The sequence below is a fragment of the Mixophyes fleayi genome, chromosome 3 (genome assembly GCF_038048845.1).
Source record: "Mixophyes fleayi isolate aMixFle1 chromosome 3, aMixFle1.hap1, whole genome shotgun sequence".
Taxonomy (NCBI): Eukaryota; Metazoa; Chordata; class Amphibia; order Anura; family Limnodynastidae; genus Mixophyes; species Mixophyes fleayi.
This window is the reverse complement of record NC_134404.1, coordinates 33,979,847-34,005,060: the sequence shown is the minus strand read 5'-3', so window position 1 is coordinate 34,005,060 and position 25,214 is coordinate 33,979,847. Positions and strand designations below refer to the sequence as shown.

General features: G+C 41.4%; 1 protein-coding gene and 2 non-coding genes across 3 annotated transcripts in view; 1 reads left to right on the top strand and 2 right to left on the bottom strand.

Moving 5' to 3' along the window:
• The window catches only part of EVA1A (eva-1 homolog A, regulator of programmed cell death), a 264,800-nt gene that overhangs the window by 105,665 nt on the left and 133,921 nt on the right, over window positions 1–25,214 (top strand). The window contains exons 3-5 of the mRNA XM_075201349.1: window positions 8,043–8,166; window positions 10,347–10,499; window positions 12,197–12,340. Coding sequence (XP_075057450.1) covers window positions 8,043–8,166; window positions 10,347–10,499; window positions 12,197–12,340 — 421 coding nt within the window. The remainder of the gene's footprint in view (window positions 1–8,042; window positions 8,167–10,346; window positions 10,500–12,196; window positions 12,341–25,214) is intronic.
• TRNAR-UCU (transfer RNA arginine (anticodon UCU)) lies at window positions 5,279–5,364 on the bottom strand. Its single transcript is given in 2 exon segments — window positions 5,279–5,314; window positions 5,328–5,364. It is a non-coding gene; the product is annotated as a tRNA-Arg (tRNA).
• Window positions 6,628–6,713, bottom strand: TRNAR-UCU (transfer RNA arginine (anticodon UCU)). The gene is given in 2 exon segments: window positions 6,628–6,663; window positions 6,677–6,713. It is a non-coding gene; the product is annotated as a tRNA-Arg (tRNA).

Sequence of the window (25,214 nt, the reverse complement as noted above, 5' to 3'; positions counted from 1 at the left end):
ATTATTATAAAACAAATGTTTATTTGGATGTTGTTACTAGAGATGCTCACTGACCCCCGTGTTTTGGTTTTAGTTTTGGATCTGGATTTGGATTACCGTCGTGTTTTGGTTTTGCCAAACCGCCATTGCGTCTTTTGGTTTTGTTTTTGTTTTTGTTTGGTTTTGTTTTGCAATTTGTTAAAAAAAATTACATTTTCTTGGCCTAAAATAACATAATTTAGGTATCATTTTGTACCTACATTATTATTAACCTCACTAACACTAATTTCCAGTCATTTCCATTCAGTATTGACCACCTCCTAGGTCACAATATGATTTTCATATACTTTCAAAGAAAAATTGCTGCAGTAATTGCCAGTGATAAGAAAAAGGCCATTGTCATGCCTGGGCATAAGACCAAAAATCCACCTCTTAAGTGTGGAATTATTTTTACACAAATCCTGACAAAAGTTGTCTAGCCATTTGTAGTGTTTTTAAAGCCACATTGAGTAGAGGTAGGGACCTTAACCATCTGGGATCCTCATCCATGTTACGTCATTTTTCAGCGAGTTCTTGGAAAGCTTTTGGGAAAATCAGAAACTTAGGTTGAAAAAAATAACAACAAGCAGTCCAGTATCATCTGCCTCCCTTCTCTCATCCCAGCACCTGCAATCTACACCCCAACACCTTCATCATCAATATCCCCAGCACCAATAATTTACAGTTAAACAATCCTTTGCAAGAGGAAGCAAGTATGAAATCTGTCACCCAGTCGCAAAGCGGATCACAGACGCCATAAGGAGTATGCTAGTATTAGATCTGCGTCCAATGTCCATTATTAATGCAGCTGGGTTTAGACAGTTACTTGAGGTCTTCTGTCCCTATTACCAAATTCCATCACAACACCATTTTACTAGAAAAGCTATTCCTCACCTCTACCAGAAAGTTCATAAAAATTTAATTATTGGGCTACAAAATGCCATTCTACCCCCTGTACACTTAACCACAGATATGTGGGCAAGCGGAACTGGGCAAAGTAAAGATTATATGACTGTGACAGCCCACTGGGTTAGTCATTCACCTTCACCAGCAGGGAGAGCCTCAGCATGTACCCAAGTACGTCACATTTTTCAGAAGTAGGTTACTCTGTGTATCAGCAGCTTCACTAAGAGGCATACAGCTGCCAATCTGTTCCAAAAACTAAGGGATGTAATTGAAAGATGGCTAATCCTGCTTGGACTCTCCTGAGGATATGTCATTTCTGATTACGACCCCAATATTGTTCAAGCATTACAGCGGGGTTGAATTCCATCACATTTACTGTTTTGCACACACAATCAACTTGGTGTTACAGAGCTTTGAAAAAATGACATGCAGGAGATGCTGTTTGTGTCCTGAAAAATTTAGGGACAATTTCTGTTTTCTGCAACAGCATGTAGGAGAATGCAGCAGCTGCAAGAAGACTAGCATTTGAGGGGAATGTACTTTAGTCCAGCGAAGTAGTCACCTGTGAAGAGAGTGCAGACACGGTTAGCTTGAGTCAAGTGATTGCCTTAATAATACATTTTGACAAGGAGCTACAGAAATTTAACATGTGAAATAAATGTGCTAACTATATTTTAATTGTAGATTAAATGCTTAATTTGCTTTGCAAGGATCCAAGACCTATCAACATCTTGTTTGGACGTCTTCTCCTTCAGTTTCTCTGGCAACTGCTTGTTGTACAAAAAAATTGCTTTCCCAAGACACCCAGTGGTGATGCAGATGATTCCGCACAACATTGTGATATTTGCTCTGCTGTAAAAGAATTGGCCAAATATTGTGACAGCTCTGCCCTAAAATGAACTACTAATTCCATTTGGAAGGGCATTATCGGCAATTACATCATACTACACAGACTTCTATGATGGTGGGATGAATTAGTATTGTTTGAGGAAGATTATCACTAAACCCTGCCACCTCTCCTGTTTCTGAGTGAGCTATGGTACAATAAAATGTATGTGCAGATTTAGACCATGACTGTCAGCCCTATTATTTCAGCAATTACAATTAGCAATGGAGCAATGTAGCTCTTCTCTTTGGGTGTTACCTATATAACGCAATAGAATTTGCCTGCAAATTCTACAGACAAGCCTGCTTGTCTTCCTCTTCATCTATGACTCTTAGCAATTGATTACTCGTCTTTGGGTGTATATTACACCCAAACCTTATTAGTGCAAATTAGGAAAAATACAGCTTAATCCCTGCTAGGCCCTCCACCATCCTTTGCATGTTAATAGTAGGATTGGTTGGAGTTATGGGCAAGGTCACACATTTTTTTGTCAAATCCTTCAAACCAGCCCAGATGTCAAACTGTTGTGGTCTGCCACCTGCGTCATCCCTGCTTGTGTTTTGAAAGTGCAAATTGGTGCCAGAACCTCACGTGCCAGAACTGCTGCCACTGGTGCAGGACTTAAACAATCAACCGCATCCTCATCAGCGCCCTCGTCGGCTACCCAAATCTCCCCCTCATCCTCTTCTAGCTCCAAAGTGTCACCCTCACTTGGTGTATCACTGTCTACACTCGGGCTGTTCAGGCACACATCAGCAGAACTGCTGAAAGGGCCCTTCTTTATGGGTACATTCTCAGAATGCTCACGATTAGACATACCACTGGTGGATGGACTCTCCACAGGGATTGGTGTCATTTCTGATTCTGAGCATACATTATTCTCTAATGCCTTACTGTTTTCTTGCAGCTCGGCTTTGACGCGTAACAGTAGTTGTTCACCACTTTTAGACTCCAAATTACTTGGTCTTGCTTGGTCACGAGTTAACGTACAAAAAGAAGGCTCAGTAAAAAATTTTGATCTGCCACTAATAAAGAAAGGCAAAGGCCTCATTCTTTCTTTTCCACTGCGTGTGTAGAATGGCATGTTGGCAATTTTTTTTATTATCGCAACTTAACTTTTCCTCAGTTACACTTCTTTTTCGCTTCAACGCGGTACCTTTTTTTTTGGTGTGTGTTTTTTTCCCTGATTTCAAAATACTATGTACTTTTACATAGGCTTTATCAGATGACGTACTGAGAACACTTCCATCAGGACTGGTGCCGGCACCTGCTTGCTGATTCTGCTCATCTGTGGACTGCTTTGAATCCATTTTAATGAGCCCAAACCACTTCTAGTGCAAAATATTGTATTAGATAGATACTGCTGACAAATATGACTTTTTTTGACAGCCAGAAAAATTACTGAAAAACACTGGGGAATATGGGACACCCCAAAAGCACTTGGAGTGCAAAATATTGTTTTAGATACTGCTGACAAATATGACTTTTGACAGCCAGAAAAATTACTGAAAAACACTGGGGAATATGGGACACCCCAAAAGCACTTGGAGTGCAAAATATTGTTTTAGATACTGCTGACAAATATGACCTTTGACAGTCAGAAAAATTACTGAAAAACACTGGGGAATATGCGACACCCCAAAAGCACTTGGAGTGCAAAATATTGTTTTAGATACTGCTGACAAATATGACTTTTGACAGCCAGAAAAATTACTGTAAAACACTGGGGAATATGGGACACCCCAAAAGCACTTGGAGTGGCAAAAATTGAAAAAAAAGCCTCCTCTATCCTCCTCTCTTACTGCTCTAACAATTGCTAATACAATTGGTATTAATATTAGAATTGTATAGAAAAGAATTGAAATAATAATGTGTACAATTATTGCTCTGTCTCTGCGCTAATATAGCCTGTGACCTAACCCTGCTCTCTCCCTCTGTCAAATGGCGATTGATTACTGTGGAGGCTGGTATTTATGCTTTTCAAATCTTGCGAGAACCGAGCTCAGAAATACGAATACGTCACGATGACGTTTTGCCTCGATTTCGATACCGAACGAGCGGGAGAGTACCGAGCGTGCCCGGCTCGGTACTCGGATAGGCGAAATTCGAATGGATTCGGATCTCGGGGAACCGAGCCCGCCCATCTCTAGTTGTTACCAACATGTTTTGTAGTTTTAAGACGGTTACATTCTCAGGATCGGTGTATCATATATGTGGCTAAGAGGTTTAAATATGTTTTTGTTTATAAGTCAAAATGCCAAAGGCCAAAGTCCATAACATAAGTGTAAACAATATAATGTATAGAGTATACAGTAAATACGTTTTCAAGCACCATCAGCTATTGGGAGTGACGATGTGTATCCATAGGGTAACTTTAGTAGAACAGACCGATCTGTTTAGATGACATCTGTAGTCACACAGCTCCACCAATATATATATCAATCTGTACAGTACCAGCTTCGGAATAACAACTGTGTATTTTATAATCAATTAATTAATTTAGTTGTGAGAGAAGTTTCATTCATATTATTTCCATATGCAAAATGTGTATTCAATCTCACTCTAACAAATAATCAACTATTTCAAATTGAAACATTCCAGCAAGACCAGTGTGTCCCAGTACAGGGCACAGGTGGATGTATCTGATTGTTGGGACACTAATGCTCCTGTTAGAAGACCCACAAATCCTGCCCTGATAGTGGGGTCTGAGGGAAGGTTTGAGATCTGCTGTGATACATAAAGTTCTGTTCCTGTTCTTCCCTATTATTCCACCCAGTACACAATATATTCCTACCGCTCCACCCCACCCCCCCCCCCCCACACACACACTTACTTTCCAATTTTAGTAACCTGTACTGCATTAAATAACTGATGTAGAAATGCAAAATACCTTGAAATATTTATTTTTATTCAGCACAGGTTACAGCAATTGAAAATTTGCCAAAAAAAACCCCCAGTTAATTATTGTGTATTGGGTGAAATAGATAATTAAATTAATATATTTATAATCCATAATCCTCAGAACTCTGCAGATGACAGCACTAATAGCTGATTATGTTAGTAGTATAATGGAAAACTACTTGTAGTGTGTATGTCTAAGAAATGTAGCCACAACGAAGGGTATCTACAATACAGATTAGTTATGTGAATATTTTCTGAATTTCACAAGATACTCTTCTGTTTTATATTATAATTACATTTTCCATTTGCAAGAAATGTTCTGATTTCCTTTATATCTCCTGCTGTCACATTAACTGGAAAATAAGAGGCTTATGGCAAAATCTTTGGGAACTGAAACAAACCCACAGCTTTAAATGCTGAGAGTTTAGATCTATAATTTTAACACACTTGTACAGCATTTATTGTGATCACTAGGAACCTTAGAGAAACTATTAAGATATTCATCATTAACAAAAGTGTTTTTGTCTATGTTGACGTTCATGGAAAAATATTTTTAAAACTAAAATACGACTCTGGTGGGACTCGAACCCACAACCTTTGAATGTCTACATTACACTAGAAGTCCAATGCGCTATCCATTGCGCCACAGAGCCATCTGTTGCTGCCTCTTTAGTTTCTCTGTGAAGTACACTATGCTGCAATGCTAGTTATGCTACACAGCAGAAGTTCAGACTGAAACTTCTATGGGACACATCTAAATGTCAGCTCAGCTTCCTCGACAGTATTAGAGTCAGTATGTGCCAGGTTCGGAAGAACATAGCTGAGCATGCACATAGCCGAGCATGATTTCATGCAACACGGCACATGTCTAGAGTTGTTTAAAGTATCACAAATAAAAACATTAAAAGGACCATTCTTTTACTGAGACACATTTAGCAGTGAAGTGTATTTTCAGCTGCACCCAACACCTGCAATAAAACAGTCCCTATGTTTGCATTGTCTAAAGTAAAAAAAATAATAGGGCAGCCCCCTACCCCATATCCTCAACTAGACCCAATGCTAGACAGCTGAGCTGATTTCCGATCTAAGAGGGAGATGATGAGTGTGGGGTTCCCCTGCTGTAGTGAAAACCATCCACAGGCCTCTATGGGGGTTACAATATACAGCCTGCCCCCTCCTAGCGGCCAGTGCTCTCCTCTCAGCCCAGTGCATAAAGAAATCTATCTACAATGCAAACAGTATTCAATGCTGCTTCTAAAATAAACAAAGCAAGAGGGATCAGGAATGGACAGTCCCAGCAGTTCTCAAATGACATATAGTATTTCAAATAAACAAAGTGCATTCAAATAGGCTGAGTGCCTTTAAGCTGTGTAAATATTCATGCTCTGTCCGCACAGCCTGAGCAGACAATGAACGGAAAGAAAATCACTAATGTTTATTTAGAATACAGTTTTCTTGTCACTTGTGGCATTATACTTAGGATTTGTTTTTATTTACCGTATTTTAGTTTCTCAATTTAGTCAGCAGGTTCATCAGTTATTACATTGTTAAAAGATTATTTGTCGATTAAAAGATTGCATGTGTTCATTTTAGGAAAAATATTTACAAATAGTCTGCATTATTTGTATTTCTACTGTCAAATAGTTTAAGGGTTCCAATATTATGGTAGTTTCAATTTGTTTTTTTATGTTCCTACATTGTCGTATAGTATTTAGATATAACATTAGAAACTTATTTTTTGCTTTTTGACAGTCAAAAGTATGATTGAAGGTTGGATATAAACACAAGATCTTATAACATATTGCATAGACAATGTAATCAGCAATGTTAGTGTTTGCTCATAATGATAGACTTTTGTACTGTTTACTGTAATAACATGACACTAGCATTATAATTAATTGGTTACAACTAAAGTATGACTCTGGTGGGACTCAAACCCACAACCTTTGAATGTCTTCATTAAACTAGAAGTCCAATGTGCTATCCATTGCGCCACAGAGCCATCTGTTGGATGTTGTTTACATTCTCTAATACTACAATGAATACTATGTAAGCTATGTAGTTGAAGGTAAAATTGAAACGTCTGTCAAACACATTTAAATATCAGATCAGCTTCAACATCAGTGTTAGATTAAGGCTGGGTACACACTACAGAAAAGTTCTCCCGATGTGATATAGTTTACAATTCTACCAACGATTAAAAGTCCCGATCAGCATGCTGATTCCTGTGTACCCACTATTGATGTTTTACACGATTTACCATAAGATCTGTGCTCTTCATCTGTCATAACCATCGGCTGAAAAGATGGTGACTCTGCACACTCCATAGAGATCTATGGACAATGCCGGTCCTGAGTGCAGATACACTGCAGGATTGGAACAACATCGATCATCATTCATCGTTGGAGTGCAGGACCATCTTTTCCATTGGGCACGATGGGCAGCTGCCCGGGGGCCCCTCAGGCAAGGGGGCCCCATAGGCACGGCTCTTAATGAGAATAAATAATCCTGCAAAAGAAAAAAACCTGCAAAAAAACCCTTCAAGGGTCACTGAGCAAGTACATCTATCTCTATCTCTACCTCTCTCTCTCTCTCTCTCTCTCTCTATATATATATATATATATCTATATATCTGTATCTGTATACATCTATATATCTATATCTATATCTAGGGGCCCCGATGCACTGCTTTGCCCGGGGGCCCATAATGTTGTTAAGATGGCCCTGTTGGAGCGTACACACTAATGCTACATTGGGCTGGACAGCCGTTTATCGTGGGATCTGCCTGATAATTGGGTGAAAAGCCTGTAGTGTGTACCCAGTCTAAGTAAGTAACAGGTTCACAACAATGAGATGTTGTCCACCCCACCTGCTAAGGTAAGAAGCCACTTCTGAGGGTAGAGGGGAAGCATCGCCTCCAAGGAAGAATTGGGCCATCTCCAGGGAGCCAGTGTGCTGCCTCCAAAGGGGGAGGGCTTCACCTTCAAAAAGGTAGAGGTACCACCCAACATGAATGGGCAAAATCCCCTTTATAAAAAAAAAAAGCTGCACTTTAAGTCTTAATAAATGTCCCCAACTTCTACTCTGCAGTTGTTCTATTCCAGATCTGACCTGACGTGGTACAAGTGCCTTTACAGAGCCCACTTTTCACTTAAACTATTGAACATTTCCTCCTAAACAGGTACTTTATTGATAATTGCACATTAGTTTATTTGCACAGGTATTTTATAAATGCCCATCCATTTGGTTTCACTACTACAGCAATGAGCCATTAATGATTGTAACTACTAAAGTGCCGTTTTTTTTATTTTTTTTGTGTGCACCTGTGTAGAAAGTGCTGGACGAGTGCCAGGACCGCAGGAATTGCCAGCTCCTCGTCAATAGCCGTTTGTTTGGCTCGGATCCATGTCCAGGGACCAGCAAGTATTTGGTGGTGTGGTACAAATGCAGGCCAAGTAAGTACATGAGTCTCGCAAGCCTCAGAGTATCTCATCCCTGCATTGTCCTCAGATCACTGCATGACCCCTGTGTCAGCTAATGCATTCTGAGCATGGGAATCCTTGCTGGCCAGCTGTCACTAGCTATGACCCAGCACGGTCACCTAACACAGAGAGTCTAATTGTCTAGATTTTATTGGTTGCATTCTCCCTTCTTACAATAATCCAATGGTGCTACAAACAGACCATGCTAAGAAAAATAAGAAACATGTTTATCATAGATTTACCACATTTTTTTTTAATGGCTATGTAAATTGTGTATATATATCCTTTTAATCGTTTAAATCACTGTTCTCATGAGCTAATTATTTCGACACAGGTAACTGCGTCTTCAATACTGAATTCAGTGGGAAGTTTGAGAGCAGAGTATTTTGCACTGGATGGAATAGAGGGTCGAGTGACTTCACAGAAAACATATTCACAACCTCCAATATGAACCATTCAACCAGGGACAACATTCTTTGCTCCAAAATTTCCCACTGAATTCACCATGGCAGTCACCTGGGATCAATTAATTTATTGATGGGATGGCGTTTTTTAAGTAAATGAAGCCAGAGGTTTGGGAGCAAAGCATTTTGTACCAAGTGGAAGGGGTCATGTTGGATGGTCTTTGTATGAACATTTATTAAAATTGGTGCAAAATAAAAAATAATTCTGTGCCCACAGCAACCAATCAAATGTTTACTTTAATATTCTAAGCTGCACTAGAAAAAAAATTACAGTATCTGTAATTGTAATCTGGTTGCTATGGGAAACACCACCTTTTTCCTTCACACTAATTTTCATAACAGTCTCTCACTGTCAAACATGGTATATTATTAAGGTTACCTGGCCAGCTACGTGAATGTGAACATGTATGAAAATAAATGTTGCATGGCTGCACTGCGATTCGTTCACTTGCAAGGCTGCATGTTTACATTTTCTGTGCAAATATGTATCCTGTATCTAATTGCAATAAAGCTGTGATGTGTGGGTATTTAATATGTGTGGACCTGTGTAGCCGATAGACTAACCCTATATACAGCTCACCTTTTCACATCACAGTCTATTCCTAAATAAAAGTGAAATGTGGACTATAGAATGGCAGGGCTTCTAGGTTCAAATAATCTCAGCAGGTCAGTACTTTGTCCAACTCTGGGAAGAGGTGTAATAACTTCTTACCTGATCAAATTAATTAATTTGTGCATTATTGTGGATATCCTGAAAATATGATCTTTTGGGGAGTACTTGAAGTCATGTTACATGATTGGTTTTTATAATGGATTTTTCATGTTGTGACTAATATTCCCTCTATGCTTAGCAATCTGGAAAAAGCTACATCCAATCCTAGTGGGCTGTTTAAGGAATTTGCTGGTTAGTGTAACCCTGCTAAATCTTCAGATTTAAACACTACAGTTTGCAGATCGTTCAGTTTAGAGGGAACAGTCATCATAACATTGAGCATGAGAGTTCAACATTATGAACATTCGGATATTTGAAACTGTGGGGTATATTTACTAAACTGTGGGTTTGAAAAAGTGGAGATGTTGCCTATAACAACCAATCAGATTCAAGCTGTTATTTTGTAGAATGCACTAAATAAATGACAGCTAGAATCTGATTGGTTGCTATAGGCAACAGCTCCACTTTTTCAAACCCGCAGTTTAGTAAATCTAGCCCTGTGTGTTAGTTCCTTGATTACCGTAGCAACACCCTGGAAGGGACAGCACAAGGGAGAACTGATGGACAAGTAGAATGCTGCATTTCTACTATACTTCATACTATATAATTTTGTTGAACCTTTCAGACCCCTTGAAATTGCATTATATGTGGTCAACCTATGTCCTACATGAGTCTGTTCATGTGTGGATAGCTTTACACCAGTCATTGTGGTAATTTAAATTGAAGTGGCCCCGTATAAAGAAGTCCTGGGCCTTTTGCAATCTCGGTTTTCAGTCCTAACACTCAATGTTCGGATCTGTGACAAATTAGCCATTATACTTGTGGCAAAATCGGCTACAGATACAGACAATTTCTTTCATGTACCTTTTGTCTATTTCGCAACATCTATAATGGAAATGTTCTACTTGCCCATTGTGATTATAGAAATGTCCCTGTGTCCAATGGGAATGACTGCAATATATTGTACGTGCTTTCAGATGAATACAAGAGTAAGGTGGCCTGTGAAGATGACCGCTTGAGGCTGAGCTGTAAGAGAAACACAGTCATCGCTATCTATTCCGCTACGTTCGGAAGACTTCAGGGTGGCAACCTGGAGTGTCCATTTCAGAATCTGGGCGTGCCTTCAGTAGGTAAGTGAGTACATACAAGCTGCTCCTATATAGTCCTGGATGAAAGCCGGCCACAATTGCACCATTGTAGACACTGTAGACAGATATCTTCACGTCCGTGACCCTTCAACAATTGATATGTCCAAGAGTGATGTCATGAAAAACAGAACAAATTGGTTCATTTTCAGGCATGTACAAAATTCTGCTTGGAAGGTGACTTTCCTGAGCTGTTATTGCACTAATGAGCCCTTCAAGAAATCTGGCCGTTCAGTTTATGTACAAATTGTCTGGATCTGTCCAATTTACCCATCCTCATGTGATGCCAAAAACTCTTCCTGTAGATCAGCAAATCTTCTCCAGGTCTTCCCATATCCAGGCTTTGTTCTTTTACTATGTATAGATTCCAGGGGGTATATTTACTAAACTGCGGGTTTGAAAAAGTGGAGTTGTTGCCTATAGCATCCAATCAGATTCTAGCTGTCATTTATTTAGTACATTCTACAAAATGATAACTAGAATCTGATTGGTTGCTATAGGCAACATCTCCACTCTTTCAAACCCGAAGATTAGTAACTATACCCCCAGGGCTTAATTTAATATTTATGAAAACTAGACACAAGTCTATGGCAACACTTCTCTTTGGGCAACACAGGAACCGCTTTATGTGCAGAGTTACTGATTTAGGACAGATTAACTCACAAGGCCACTTGGCACTACCACCAGGCAGTCAAATCTGAACCTATCCCCTGCTTGGTACTTATCTGGAACACAGAGAAAATAAAGCAGCCATTTCTGGATTTAATATATAATTTATAGATTTCAGTATGGAAAGCGCAACAATGCTTAAACCTTAGATGCTTTTGGCATAATCAGGGATTAATACCTCGTGGGGCCCTAGTCAACACGCTGACTTGGAGATCCCCGTCCCCCCCACCTCCATTTGTCAAAAAAAGATCACATAAAGTAACTGGCTAGAGTAATCTGGGCATCTCAATGTATAGTGGGCCCTAGACAGGAGCCTAGGGTGTCTAGTGGATGACCCAACTCTGATTTCTTGGGATATTTGAAGCAATTCTTGCCAGTTGTGTTTTTAAAATAAACATTACAATGCTGTGTGTCAGCACAAAATTAGGAGGCATAGAAAATGAAACTTGCAACTAATATTGTTTAAAGCAACGCTTGGTAATGTATGTAGATATTTAACTACTAATTATTCAATATATCTTATCAGATTGCTTTCATTTTCTGAAATGATGATTAGAACTATTGTTAATTTTAGTTTTAGTCCATTTCCGCTTGTATTATATAGAAATGTCACGGTCTGGTGTCCAGAAATTTGTTGACTTGAAATTAAAATTCTCCTTTTGCCTAAAAAAAGGAGAATGGACCATTATAGAGGTTTTGCCGAATGGTCTTACCCATCATTTGCTGTTCTAAGTTGAAAAATATTCTCATGCAGATGTTTCTGTACAAATAGAAGCTGTGTCAGGCATCCCTGATATGAGATAAGAATATCGCTGTCTGACTAGTAAGTGCAATATTTGATAGCGAGATGCACTTAAAAGGAATAAAAACATTTTTCTACTGATTTTAGCGGCATTCTATGTAATTTGCACAAATTTAAATTAAATGACCTCTTTAGTTATGTTAGTAAATCCACGGCTAAGTTTTGGCTACTGACACATTGTAACAAGGTATATTTCTGTTGCTACCAATAGAATGCCAGTCTGCTTCATCCCTTCCAATCATGACTAAGCGCTGCCAAGGGAGGCGGAGCTGCAGTGTGTATGCCAGCGCCTATGAGTTCGGAGACCCTTGTTACCCGGGAGTCCGCAAGCACCTTAACGTCATCTACACCTGTGGTGAGTCTATATTGCTTTCTTTCTCTCCAGTGCAGTGTAGTCACTTGGTCTCTGTATTCTCTTATTTCCTATTATGATCTCACAAAGTTCACTATTGCTTTGTTGATGCTTTCCATTGAAGGATCATCAAACCTAAAAAATGAGTTGAGTAGCTATTAATAATACTCACACTTATATATAAATGTTCCCATACCTTGACACCAGATCCATGTCACATTTAGCCATACACCACAAGACAGAATACAGGTGGACAATGACCAAATAGATTGTTAGATGCAGACATCGTGTGACCAAATATACTGATCATCCCAATTGGCATCTGATCGATCCCTGCCAGATGCTGAATGACAGCGAATGGTCTTTTTTGGTCCATAAGCGCTATCAATTGCAGCTAGTTAGGTCTGAAAGGGCCTAATTGGCTATCAATAGTATGTGGGACATTTTTTAACCATTTGGTATGCTTACCAGGAACAATCACAACATTATCTGAAAGATCTTCAGTTCTGAATATGCCCTTAAAGCAGCAATCCCAAATAAAAATGTTTTTTCTTCTTTAAATAATGCATCTGATAGTCATTTTCATTAAATATCCTCCTTTAAATCATTATCTCCTTTTCAAAAGCTCAGTTTGGTAAATAAAGATGGCTGCCAGACACAGTCTGCTAAACAGACAAGACTAACAGCTCTCAGCATGTCATGTGATGGCAGAAGGAGGATGTCACAATGCAGACAGAGCTCTGAGGTGCATTCCAAAGCCTCTCTGCTCACTACTTTTTTTTGTGCCATGTGACTGTGGTTGCCACGGTAGTCCATAAATTATTGGTAGCAGCCTGAAGAAGAAAAAAAATGTTAAAAAAATAAATAAATAAGCACACCTAATTTTCTTAATGGGATTGCTACTTTAAATATATACATTTAAGAATGTTAATAGTAGGTCTGTTATATAGGGTGTATTGTGTCTTATTTTTATTGGTAGATTGTAACAAAGTGTAGACATTGAAGAGAACAAAATAGAATACGAAAATACTTGGAAAAAAATATAAAAATTAATAAAGCGTACCTTAATAAAATACAGAATATAATTGAGAGCTGACTTGCTGTGAAGTATTTCATATTTCAGTATACTATAAGAACACCCAGCTACGAGTAAAAAGAGAGAATCTGTTGCGAGAAATAAGGGGTATTCAGAAAAGTTGCTTAATTGTTCATTACATAGGGACGGGGCAGACAGGGGCGAGACACAGGGCCGGATTAAGGGAATGGAGGCCCCTGGGCTAAGGGCGCCTCCATTCCCCCGTGAGGCCCCCAATGTGAGACACCCGCAGCCCCCCTGTACCCTGTGAGGGCCCCCACCCAAGCGCTTACTTGTCACTGTAGTCCTCCATCCCCGGCGCGCTGTAAGCTCCTTACTGAGGAGATCTCGCGAGAGTTCCCACGCGAGATCTCCTGAGTAAGCAGATTACTGAGCGCCGGGGACGGAGGACTACAGTGACAGTGCTCAGCAGCATTGATCGGGCTGGGGGCGCCCCCGCCCCCGGACCGATCAATAATGCTGCTGAGGACTTTGAAGGGCCCCCTGGATGCCCGAGGCCCCTGGGCTATAGCCCAGTTAGACCTCGGGTTAATCCGGCCCTGGCGAGACATGAGATGGAGAAGGAGATAGTTGTTAAGCTATCGTCTAAGGTAAATGATTGTACTTTACTCTCCCAATCTAAATAAAGCCAGAAAATCACTGCTGAGGGCTCTTGTCCTGTTTTATCCTTCAAATGCCCTAGAACAATTCTGGAATTACTGCCAGCATCTACAGATCGAATAGCATTTCTGGCAGATACCTGTAATGTCATGGGGTGACGTACGTTTTTTCCGACAATGTAAATGTAGGCACTTAACCTGCCGGCACGAAAATGTTGGCAGGCTAAATGCCGATACTTGCATTGTGTGACAAGTTGACAATATCATTAGTGTAATCGGCGACATTTACAATGACGCCAATCACAGTGCCGACATTAAAAGAGCGATGCCGCTGAGTCTGGAATATAGCTGACGGCAGCATTGGTCTTTGAATGAATGTCGCCAATCACACCGACGACATTGTCCAATTGTCACTCAATGCAAGTGCCGACATTTACATTGTCAGAACGACGTACGCCACCGATTTCATGAGTATCTCCTTCAATGCATCCGATTTTTTAAATTGAATTATTTATTTTTATCTACGTGATCTAGCCAGTCTAGCAGTCCTTTTAATTAAAGTTTATTTCTAGTGGTTTTGGTCTATAGAAATGACAGAATGTGGAAAGGGCAGATATCTGCTTCATCACCTATAAACTTGAGAGGCAGCCAGTGACAGTAGGAAGCGTGGACGATTGTATGTGGACGAGAACGTGGAGCGTTATCCTCTTATGGCCTCAGCACATCCACTACCCGCTGCTACTGAGCTGTTTATTTACTGTGAAGAAATGATCACCTCTTAGTAGTAAAAAGATTGCGTGCAGCTGTCAGAGTATCATGTTAACAACATACTTACTCCCGTTCAAGCAGAGCTTGGTATGTGCTGAGCGGTAGCTGTACAGGTATTGATTTCAGCAAGAGGTTTCTCCTCATAGTCATTACAAAGAAAATATGTCTGTGCGCCTATCTGGAAATGTGATATAGAGAGAATCCTGCCACATTCTACAATACAGAAATACTTATGATCTGCGCCAGCAGCCTATGCATGCAAATAGCTTTTAACCCCTTCATCCTCTTTGTGATTGGGGGATATTATTTACCTTAGTAACCAGACAAAATTTAACAGTGCACTTGGGCCCATGTGCAATGCATATTTTTAATCTCTTTGTTTTTTTAAATCCAGTATTTTTATTGAAATTTTTTAAGATATAAACATACTAAACAACAAAAAGAAAAACAATCGCATACATATCGGAATTAAATGACGGAATTTACAAGATTAAATTAAAGCATAATAATAATAAATGTGCTATATTCATTCAGGATCATACATCGTAAATGCTTATACATAAGTATGTTACACATGCAGGGTTTATTACATGGACTTAGATACTTATTATAAGAACTGCGGTAGCCATACATTTAAGTAGATAAAGCATCTGTACTAGATGACATAGGATAGAATGGAGACTCTAACCATCTGTACCATATATTCTCAAATTCCTTCAGAGCCTGTCTGCTAGTATAAACAAATCTCTCGTGCCTTATGGTGGTATTGACCAGTGCCTTCCAATTTTTAACCGTGGGACTCGTCGGGGCCAACCACAGCCTCGCTATACAGACCTTAGCCAACATCAATAACTGTGAAATGTACATTTTTGTCAGTTTATTAACTTTCCCCTTCAATCGGAGCCCAAAGAGACAAGTGGCCGGTGAACTAAGAGACACTTCAATTCCAGTAACCTGAATACATCTCCTGATCCTTCGCCAGAAGATTTGTATACATGAACACTCCCATAGAATTTTCCATTCTAACTCCCATTTTAATCTCTTTTTAACTAACTGACAAACTAACTGACTAACCAACTGATTAACTGACCAACTAATTGACTAACTAACTAATTGACTTAATAACTGACTAACTAACTGACTGACTGACTGACTGACTAACTGACTAACTAACTGACTAACTGACTCACTGACTAACTAACTAACTAATTGACTAACTAACTAACTGACTAAATAACTGACTAACTAACTGACTGATTAAATCCGGGCTTTCAGTTTCACTGTATGTATGTGAACCAGCTATCCGGTACTCTCAGTCATCTTCTTTTAAGAATGTGTTGCCCTCCCTCTTACCTGTATAAGGGGCTTTCACTCCCCCTGTCCCCTTTATGTGGGGCAGCAAGAAACACTGTCAGCCATATTATAAGATAAACATTAGAGAGGGGTTTATTGGCAAAAAAACGGGAGGAGAAAAAACTAAACATAATAACAAAACTGTAGCATCAAATAACGAGGCACCTAATTTATTTTGTGATTATTAAAATACCAAATGCATTTCCAAGAGATTCTGTAGAACACAGAGTAGTTTTATCTCTGATTTGTACATCAAGATGACACAGGGACCTAATGATACAATCATATTTTATTTTATCTCCTGGAAGTGATAAATCTGTCCCTTCCTAAAAGCTTGAGAACTCATTTTTTGCATTCTGCAAAACCCAAATCCTAGGGCTAGATTTACTAAACTGCGGGTTTGAAATAGTGGAGATGTTGCCTATAGCAACCAATCAGATTCTAGCTGTCATTTATTTATTGCACTCTACTAAATGACAGGTAGAATCTGATTGGTTGCTATAGGCAACATCTCCACTTTTTCAAACTCGCAGTTTAGTAAATATACCCCTTAGTCCAAATTGAATCCTGGAATTAGTATGTCCATAATATTGAGTCAGGGAATGTTCATTCATGGGGATCAAGTTAGTTGTAATGTTACACCCATCATTGTCCAAAACACCCTGAGGACTCATTTAAACTAACCTGTGCTTGTAATGTTTTAGAGTCCTCTAGGGTCTAGGGCAAGAGGACACTTACCCATGGAGTGTAATGGGATGTAAAAGAAAAACGCCCTTAAATAAATTCATCCATTTATCAAACAGCTGTGGCTCACTGTCTACACGTTTCTCACACTTCTGGTCCACCCTTATTTGGTTGTTCTAGAGCACTTACTTACTAGATGCTTTCTAGGGGTTAAAAGCAAAAAAAAGAAGGCAAAACAACCTTATGTACGAGCCCTTAAATTTGAAGAAAGTCATGAAAAATAAGCTATGCAAACTTAGAATAAATTAATTGTTATAATGACCAATATGTAGTGCTTACTTCGTACAATGCTGCATAATGCTAGCTCCTTATAAATTTTCGAAACTGTTCTGTAAAATATTTGTCTTGTTGCGCATTCGGCTCCAGAATTTTACCGCAAACAATCCCGGACCTACCCCCCAAACACACTACACTATAGAATGAATTGACCATCATTGTCCCAGTCCCACTCATAGAGGGTATATTATTATTATTATTATTTATTAATTATTAATTTTTATTTATAGGGCGCCACAAGGTGTCCGTGGCGCCATACAGGGACAAAAACGAATTACAATACAAGGTGAGACAGCACAGTACAGTAAACATAAAGCACAGTAACTCAGTAAGCTCAATGCACAGCTAGTGAGGGCGGGGGGAGTATCCGCAAAGAGGAGGGCAAAGTAGCTGGAAAGCAGAGTTAGAAGTGGTGGAAACAGGAGGAGAGATGGCCCTGCTCAGAGGAGCGTACAATCTAAGGGGAGGGGTGGACAGACGGAGAAACGCAGGGGAGAGAGGGAGAGTAGAGGGACGGAGGCAGGGAAGGGGAAAGAAGGGGGAGAGGCAGAGGACAAGGTAGGTAGTTAAGTGGGAGACTGGAAGGCTTTAAGAAAAAGGTGGGTTTTTAAAGCCCGTTTGAAACTGGACAGGTTAGGGGAAGTCCCGATGGAGGGAGAGAGCTTGTTCCAGTGGAGGGGGGCAGCGCGGGAGAAGTCTTGGATACGTGCATGGGAGGAGGTGATCAGGGGGGAAGAGAGGCGACGGTCATTGGCAGAACGGAGAGGGCGGGATGGAGCGTGAATAGATAGGAGTGTGGAGATGTAGGGTGCAGTGGCGTTGGCGAGGGCCTTGTATGTAAGAGTGAGGAGCTTGAACAGAATTCTGTAGGGGAAGGGGAGCCAGTGGAGGGATTGGTAGAGTGGGGAGACAGAAGAGGAGCGGCGAGAAAGGAAGATAAGCCTAGCGGCTGCGTTAAATACAGATCGAAGGGGAGCAAGATGAGATTGGGGGAGGCCAGTGAGGAGGAGGTTACAGTAGTCCAAGCGGGAGATGATCAGAGAGTGAATAAGACATTTGGTGGCATCTTGGGAGAGAAAGGGCCGGATGCGAGCGATGTTGCGCAGCTGGAAGCGGCAGGATTTAGCAAGAGAGAGGATGTGGGGGCCAAAGGAGAGAGAGGAGTCGAGGATGACACCAAGGCAGCGAAGTTGGGGGACAGAGGAGATAGAGGAGTTGTCGACAATGATGGAGAGGTCGACAGGGGGGGAGGTGTGAGGGGGAGGAAAAACTATCAGCACGGTTTTGGCGAAGTTGAGTTTGAGGAATCGAGAGGACATCCAGGAGGAGATGGCAGAGAGGCAGGCGGACACCCTAGAGAGGAGGGAGGGAGAGAGATCAGGAGAGGAGAGGAGAGGTATAGTTGAGTGTCGTCAGCGTAAAGGTGGTAGTCGAAGCCGGTAGTTGAAGGTATATTTACTAGACTGCGGGTTTGAAAAAGTGGAGATGTTGCCTATAGCAACCAGTGAGATTCTAGTTATCCTTTATTTAGTACATTCTCCAAAATGACAGCTAGAATCTGATTGGTTGCTATAGGCAACATCTCCACATTTTCAAATCCGCATGTTAGTAAATATACCCCATAGACTATAAACACAAATTTACAAATACAATGAGGATTGGCATTCCTCGGAACAACAAAGCAACTGCTGAACTGGGAAACTTTATTGACGGAACTTTGCAACTCTGCAAAATAGATTAATCCGCTGCGAAACTCCCGACAATTTTTACTTTAAACTTAATTGGATTAAAGAAGTCAATTTTATTCAGATCTATGCTTTTTATATAGTTGTTCTCAGTGTTCAGGAGAGACGTGTTTAGACTTGCAGGCTTATTATAAAACTACAGTCTCTCTGTGACACTCAGCAGATGCACGCTTATTAGCGTACAGCCATTTATGTTTTCTATCCTGCTGAGTGAAACCAGGCTCCGTGCTCCACTTTCCCAGCTTGAAAGGGAACCACTTGGAGCTGCTTGTAGAGCTGACAGATAATTCTCCACTGGATGAATAGTCTACACACTCAATTATCTGTGGGCTGTTTAGGTAATTGGATCATGTTCATATAAACACACATTCGTCTGAGCCATGTGGGTGCTGTACATAGTGGAAGTGGAATAGGAGATGAAGCGTATACATTAAGACGGGGAGAAGACGAGTGGTATGACGTGGTGGACCAGAGTTTGTATTATCAAGCCATTTGCCTGATCTTCTTGTTTAAAGGTTTCTATCAGTGTGTAAGCATTGCCCTGTGAGATGTACAAACAGATCGGGCTACAGGGCACTCAATGCAATTCACCAACCTGTGTTTTTATAGCTGAAAACAAACACAATTTTAGAGACTGCATTAGGTACCGACATGACCTTTCAGAGCTGTTGTGATGGACATACTGCCAGTCTCAACAGCCGCTGTTGTATATACAGCTTCCACTGTGGGTGGCATTGAACAGAGATTAGTCTCATATTAAGTGTTTGTGTGTCGTGAACCAGTTGTTATTTTATTAGAATTTTTTAAATCAGAGAGATCTGAACAGATGCTTAAAATTGAAAGCACATGAAATACACATAAAGTATTGCTATATTGGTTGGTTATGATCATGGAAAAGCAGGCGAGATGGTAGGGAGGCAATTGGCCCTTGGGCCACTCATGTTTAAGCAGATAAAGGCTGGCATCCTAAGTAAAGAAGTGGGCTGTCATTGGTGCTGAAATGACTGCAGTCTCTGTGTATAGAAACTATATGTCTGTTTAATGACAATTTTCATAGGGTAGACCATAATTATGCTGCTGCAGAAACCATCAGACAGCTCATCATAAGTGATTTATGGGTATATTTGCTAAACTGCAGATTTAAAAATTGGAGATGTTGCCTATAACAACCAATCAGATTCTATTTGTCATTTATTTAGTACATGCTACAAAATGACAGCTAGAATCAGATTGGTTGCTATTGGCAACACCTCTACTTTTTCAAACCACAGTTTAGTAAATATACCCCCTTAGTTACTATATAACTTCCCTGATGTTACATTTGAAGGGGAACTACTTCACCACGGGCCTATGGGCACCTAAATGCTGCATTTTTCGCCTGCCAATTAAGTCATTTTAGATTGGTGAAACAGACAAGGCTCTCATGTGAAGGTTGTTTGGTATGTAGAAGCTGCCATATACCTACTATAGTATTCTAAATGCAGCTAAAACATGCGTATGACCTTATTAGTCTGAATTATATGGATCTTCATAAATGTCTTCGCCCACTGACAATGACAAAGTTCTTCTTCAGAGTTCCGGATTTCAGGAGTCCCAAAATGGCTTTAGCAAATGCACCTCACCTCTACTGTGTACATGAAGTAAGAATGGCAGCACCGTGGGGTAGTGGTTAGCACTTCTGCCTTACAGCACTGGGGTCATGAGTTGGGGTAGTGGTTAGCACTTCTGCCTTACAGCACTGGGGTCATGAGTTGGGGTAGTGGTTAGCACTTCTGCCTTACAGCACTAGGGTCATGAGTTGGGGTAGTGGTTAGCACTTCTGCCTTACAGCACTGGGGTCATGAGTTGGGGTAGTGGTTAGCACTTCTGTCTCACAGCACGGGGTCATGAGTTCAATTCCCGACCATGACCTTATCTGTGAGGAGTTTGTATGTTCTCCCCGTGTTTGTGTGGGTTTCCTCCGGGTGCTCCAGTTTCCTCCCACACTCCAAAAACATACTGGTAGGTTAATTGGCTGCTATCAAAATTGACCTTAGTCTCTCTGTCTGTGTGTGTGTATTAGGGAATTTAGACTGTAAGCTCCAATGGGACAGGGACTGATGTGAATGAGTTCTCTGTACAGCGCTGCGGAATCAGCGGCGCTATATAAATAAATGGCAATGATGACATTCTTGGTAATTAAGTTACTCAGCCAAAGTGTTTTTCTTGTGGCTACATATTTTCATGTGGCTTCTTTACCAGGTTACAGAGTGCTGCTATGCAGTCCTTTGTCATCTGACATGTATGTACTATTATAAGGATTTACATTTTACAAGCTGCACATTTTTCCCCTCTTTAAATTCTGCATTTACACCACGTTTGGGCGTTTAATGACGTGGTACCACAACTGTCCCCTGGTTTGCTGAGTAGACACCCTCCTTATTTGGCTCCTCTGTCTCTCTGAGTCATACAAGGACTTGTTTACATTGCTAAGCCTGTCTAGCACAGATGAAAGGCACCTGCACCCTGGCCAGAGAGGCAGCGATCATTTCCTATAAACTAAGAAGCTGATACTCTGTTGTGCGAGTTATTATTGTAAATGAAAGTATCTGTGCTGGAGTTATGGGGGCGTGCGTTTCTGATCTTCCCGGATTATCCCAATTCATATAGTATTACTGAAAATAATGAGGGGAATTTCACATTCATGACACATCTTTCCAATGTGTATTTCATTACCTCACTACAAGCTGTTGTGTAATACGTGAGTCACTGCTTATAGTAAATGTATAAGCTGCATTCTCCTTACTATTGTTATTCACAGGTGATATTACACAGCGTTTTGTGATGTATAATCATTCACATCAGTCCCTGTTCCAGTGTGCTTACAATTTGAATCATACTTACCAACTTTTGAATGTTCCTCTCTTGGAGATCCTGGTGGGGAGGGGAGGTGCGCGGAATGAGGGGCCGGGGTGCGGAGAATCGCGCAATTTTTGCCCTGCCTCTGTGACGCGATCACCTCATTCTGCAACGTGGCGGGGCTAAACGTACGCGATTCACCACAAATCGCATCATACAGGCTCCAATCCTGCCCACAGTACTAGAAAATGGGCAGGATGCTGAAGATTGGTCTGCTCTCCCAAAGAGTCCAGGAGACCTACCTGGAATTCGTGAGTCTCCCAGAAATTCAAGGAGAGTGGGCGAGTATGGTCTAAATTCTCTACCACTCAAGCACACACACCAATATCTACCTACCAGTGTGTTTTTAGACTGTAGGAGGGAACTGGAGCACCTAGAGGAAACCATATCAAACATGTGGAAAACATATACTACACACAGGTAAATGCCCTGGTCTGAATAAAATTTAATACCCCCGGCACAGTGAGGCAGCAATGCTAACCACCGTGCCACATAAATCATGATCTCACAAGGATCATGAAAAGTAAAATACAGCTCTGTTAAAGTATCTCCTTCTCAGACTATTAAGGACAGCTAAAACCCCTCCCCCATCTTTAGGACAGTGTCTATGATTTAATCTTTAGGGTTTGATGAGGGTGACAAAGCTGAGACTGCAGACATTTGAGCTGCTGTGACATCACTGGCCTTACCCTTGTTTATGACTCAACCAATCCTTACAGCGCATTTTTGCAAAGCAAGACTGACAAGACGGCAGTCACTCTGTGTCTGCTCTATTAGAGAAACACCCCTGCCAAGGCTACCTGCTAGAAAGGAGGAAATGAATGGACATATTTAGTTATGAATTATTATTATTATTAATATTCATTTATAAGGCGCCACAAGGCATCCGCAGCGCCGTACAGAGACAAACAAAATTACAATACAATTGGAGACAGCACAGTACAGTAAACACAGCAACTCAGTAAGCTCAATGCACAGCTAGAGACGGCGGGGAAGGGGGAGGGAGGATCCGCAAACGACGGGGCCCAAGAAGGAGGGCGCGGAAGACAGGGAGACCCCCAGGGGGGAGGAGGGAGCGAGAGTGCACGTGGGGTGGAGGACCCTCGAGGAGGAGGGCTAAGTAGCTGGAGAGCAGAGTTAGAAGTGGTGGAAACAGGAGGAGAGATGGCCCTGCTCAGAGGAGCGTACAATCTAAGGGGAGGGGTGGACAGACAGAGAGACGCAGGGGAGAGAGGGAGAGTAGGGGGACGGAGGCAGAAGATAAGGTAGTAAGTTAAGTGGGAGACAGAAAGGCTTTAAGAAAAAGGTGGGTTTTTAGGGCCCGTTTGAAACTGGACAGATTAGGGGAAGTTCTGATGGAGGGAGGGAGCTTGTTCCAGTGGAGGGGGGCAGCGTGGGCGAAGTCTTGGAGGTTATAAGGGGGGAAGAGAGGCGACGGTCAGAGGCAGAACGGAGGGGGCGGGATGGAGCATGAATAGAGAGGAGGGTGGAGATGTAGGGCGCAGTGGAGTTGGCGAGGGCCTTGTAGGTGAGTGTGAGGAGCTTAAAGAGGATTCTGAAGGGGAATGGGAGCCAGTGAAGGGCTAGGTAGAGGGGGGAGACAAAAGAGGAGCGGCGAGAGAGGAAAATAAGCTTAGCTGCAGCGTTAAGGACGGAACGAAGGGGATCGAGATGAGACTGGGGGAGGCCAGTGAGGAGGAGGTTGCAGTAGTCCAGGCGGGAGATGATCAGAGAGTGGATAAGGCATTTGGTGGCATCTTGGGAGAGGAAGGGCCGGATGCGAGCGATGTTGCGCAGCTGGAAGCGGCAGGATTTAGCAATAGAGAGGATGTGGGGGCCAAAGGAGAGAGAGGAGTCGAGGATGACACCAAGGCAGCGAAGTTGGGGGACAGGGGAGATAGAGGTGATGTCGACAGTGATGGAGAGGTCAGAAGGGGATGGGGTATGAGAGGGAGGAAAAACTATGAGCTCAGTTTTGGCAAGGTTAAGTTTGAGGAATCGAGAGGACATCCAGGAGGAGATGGCAGAGAGGCAGGCGGACACCCTAGAGAGGAGGGAGGGAGAGAGATCAGGAGAGGAGAGGTATAGTTGAGTGTCGTCAGCGTAAAGGTGGTAGCTAAATATACACTCCATATATATTATTCAGCTCAGTAATAAGCAGCATTTCATATTATAATGGCTTTACTTGTGGAACATGCCAAATTCCTACATAGTTATCACCCTATACCAGATTTATATATACAAACTCTCCCAACCCTAAAACTAGACTTACAAATTGTTTATCCTCTCTACACAGCAAGGTATTGGATTACAGTATAAGACCATCTCTACATAAGGTCATAGGATAATGAGCATAGCTTGTACTTCCTTGTGACAGATGTGCAGGGCCTGTAGCAGAATGAAGGCAGAAGGACTGAGGCTTAGTTTGCTTACAGGTCTGTATTCTGTTGGGAATATGTCTGGTGAGGAGTCCCAGAATGTGGACTGTTACATGTCACACAACTTATGGTACTTAATGACATTTTATAATTCACAGACAAATAGTTTAGGGCCCCTCTACGAATATTATGTCTAACACTGTGCCTGCATTCTGCTGTGGGACAGCCTGCAAATCACATTCTCTTACTTCAGATTTCAATCAGATACTCTGGTCTAGAGGGGGATTCTGGGCATCTGTAGCACCCTTGGCAATGTTCCCTGTAAGTTTAGCAATCTGGAAATTCAAGAGTTAATGAGAGCTCCATTTAGAAGTGCTGTTATGAGAACCTGATGCTCGCTGTAACAATTGATTTTTCCTGACAAATTCAGTTTTTAACAGTAACACTATAAGACCCAGATTGCCCAGTCTGGAAGAATTGGGGACCCCGGAACTTTGTGTCTTTGCGATGTCATTAGTTCCAAGTGAGTTGACGCTGTGACAGTAAGCAGTAGAGACTGTGAGCAGGGCTCTGGGGCAGTGCTAGACCCCAGAGCAGCCGCTATGCTAGTATTTGCACCCTTGGTGGCTCATTTTAAGTTTAAAGCAAATTGCGTCCTTGGCGTATAATACTCTTTATTTATTTTTTTACTTCAGGGCAAGCACACAAAGCAGTAATTACGAAATTAGAGGTTTGTGCGCAGATGTTAAAAAGCGTATTATACACCAAGAACACAAATTGCATTCAACTTAACAGTAGCCCCTTGGTGAGTAGCTATTACCCCTAAATGTCCTTCATAAGGGATTATCATCTGCTTTATACATTAGAGTCCAGTAGATGGTGCTGTGGAGCAACAAAAAATTATGTCCTAGCTTCTGATAACAAGGTCGGACATCCTATTCAGTATGCCTGGGGGGACAGATACTGCGTTTCTAGTGCTCTCTTCCTGACTTGGATACATGGGGGTTTCATGCATGAGAA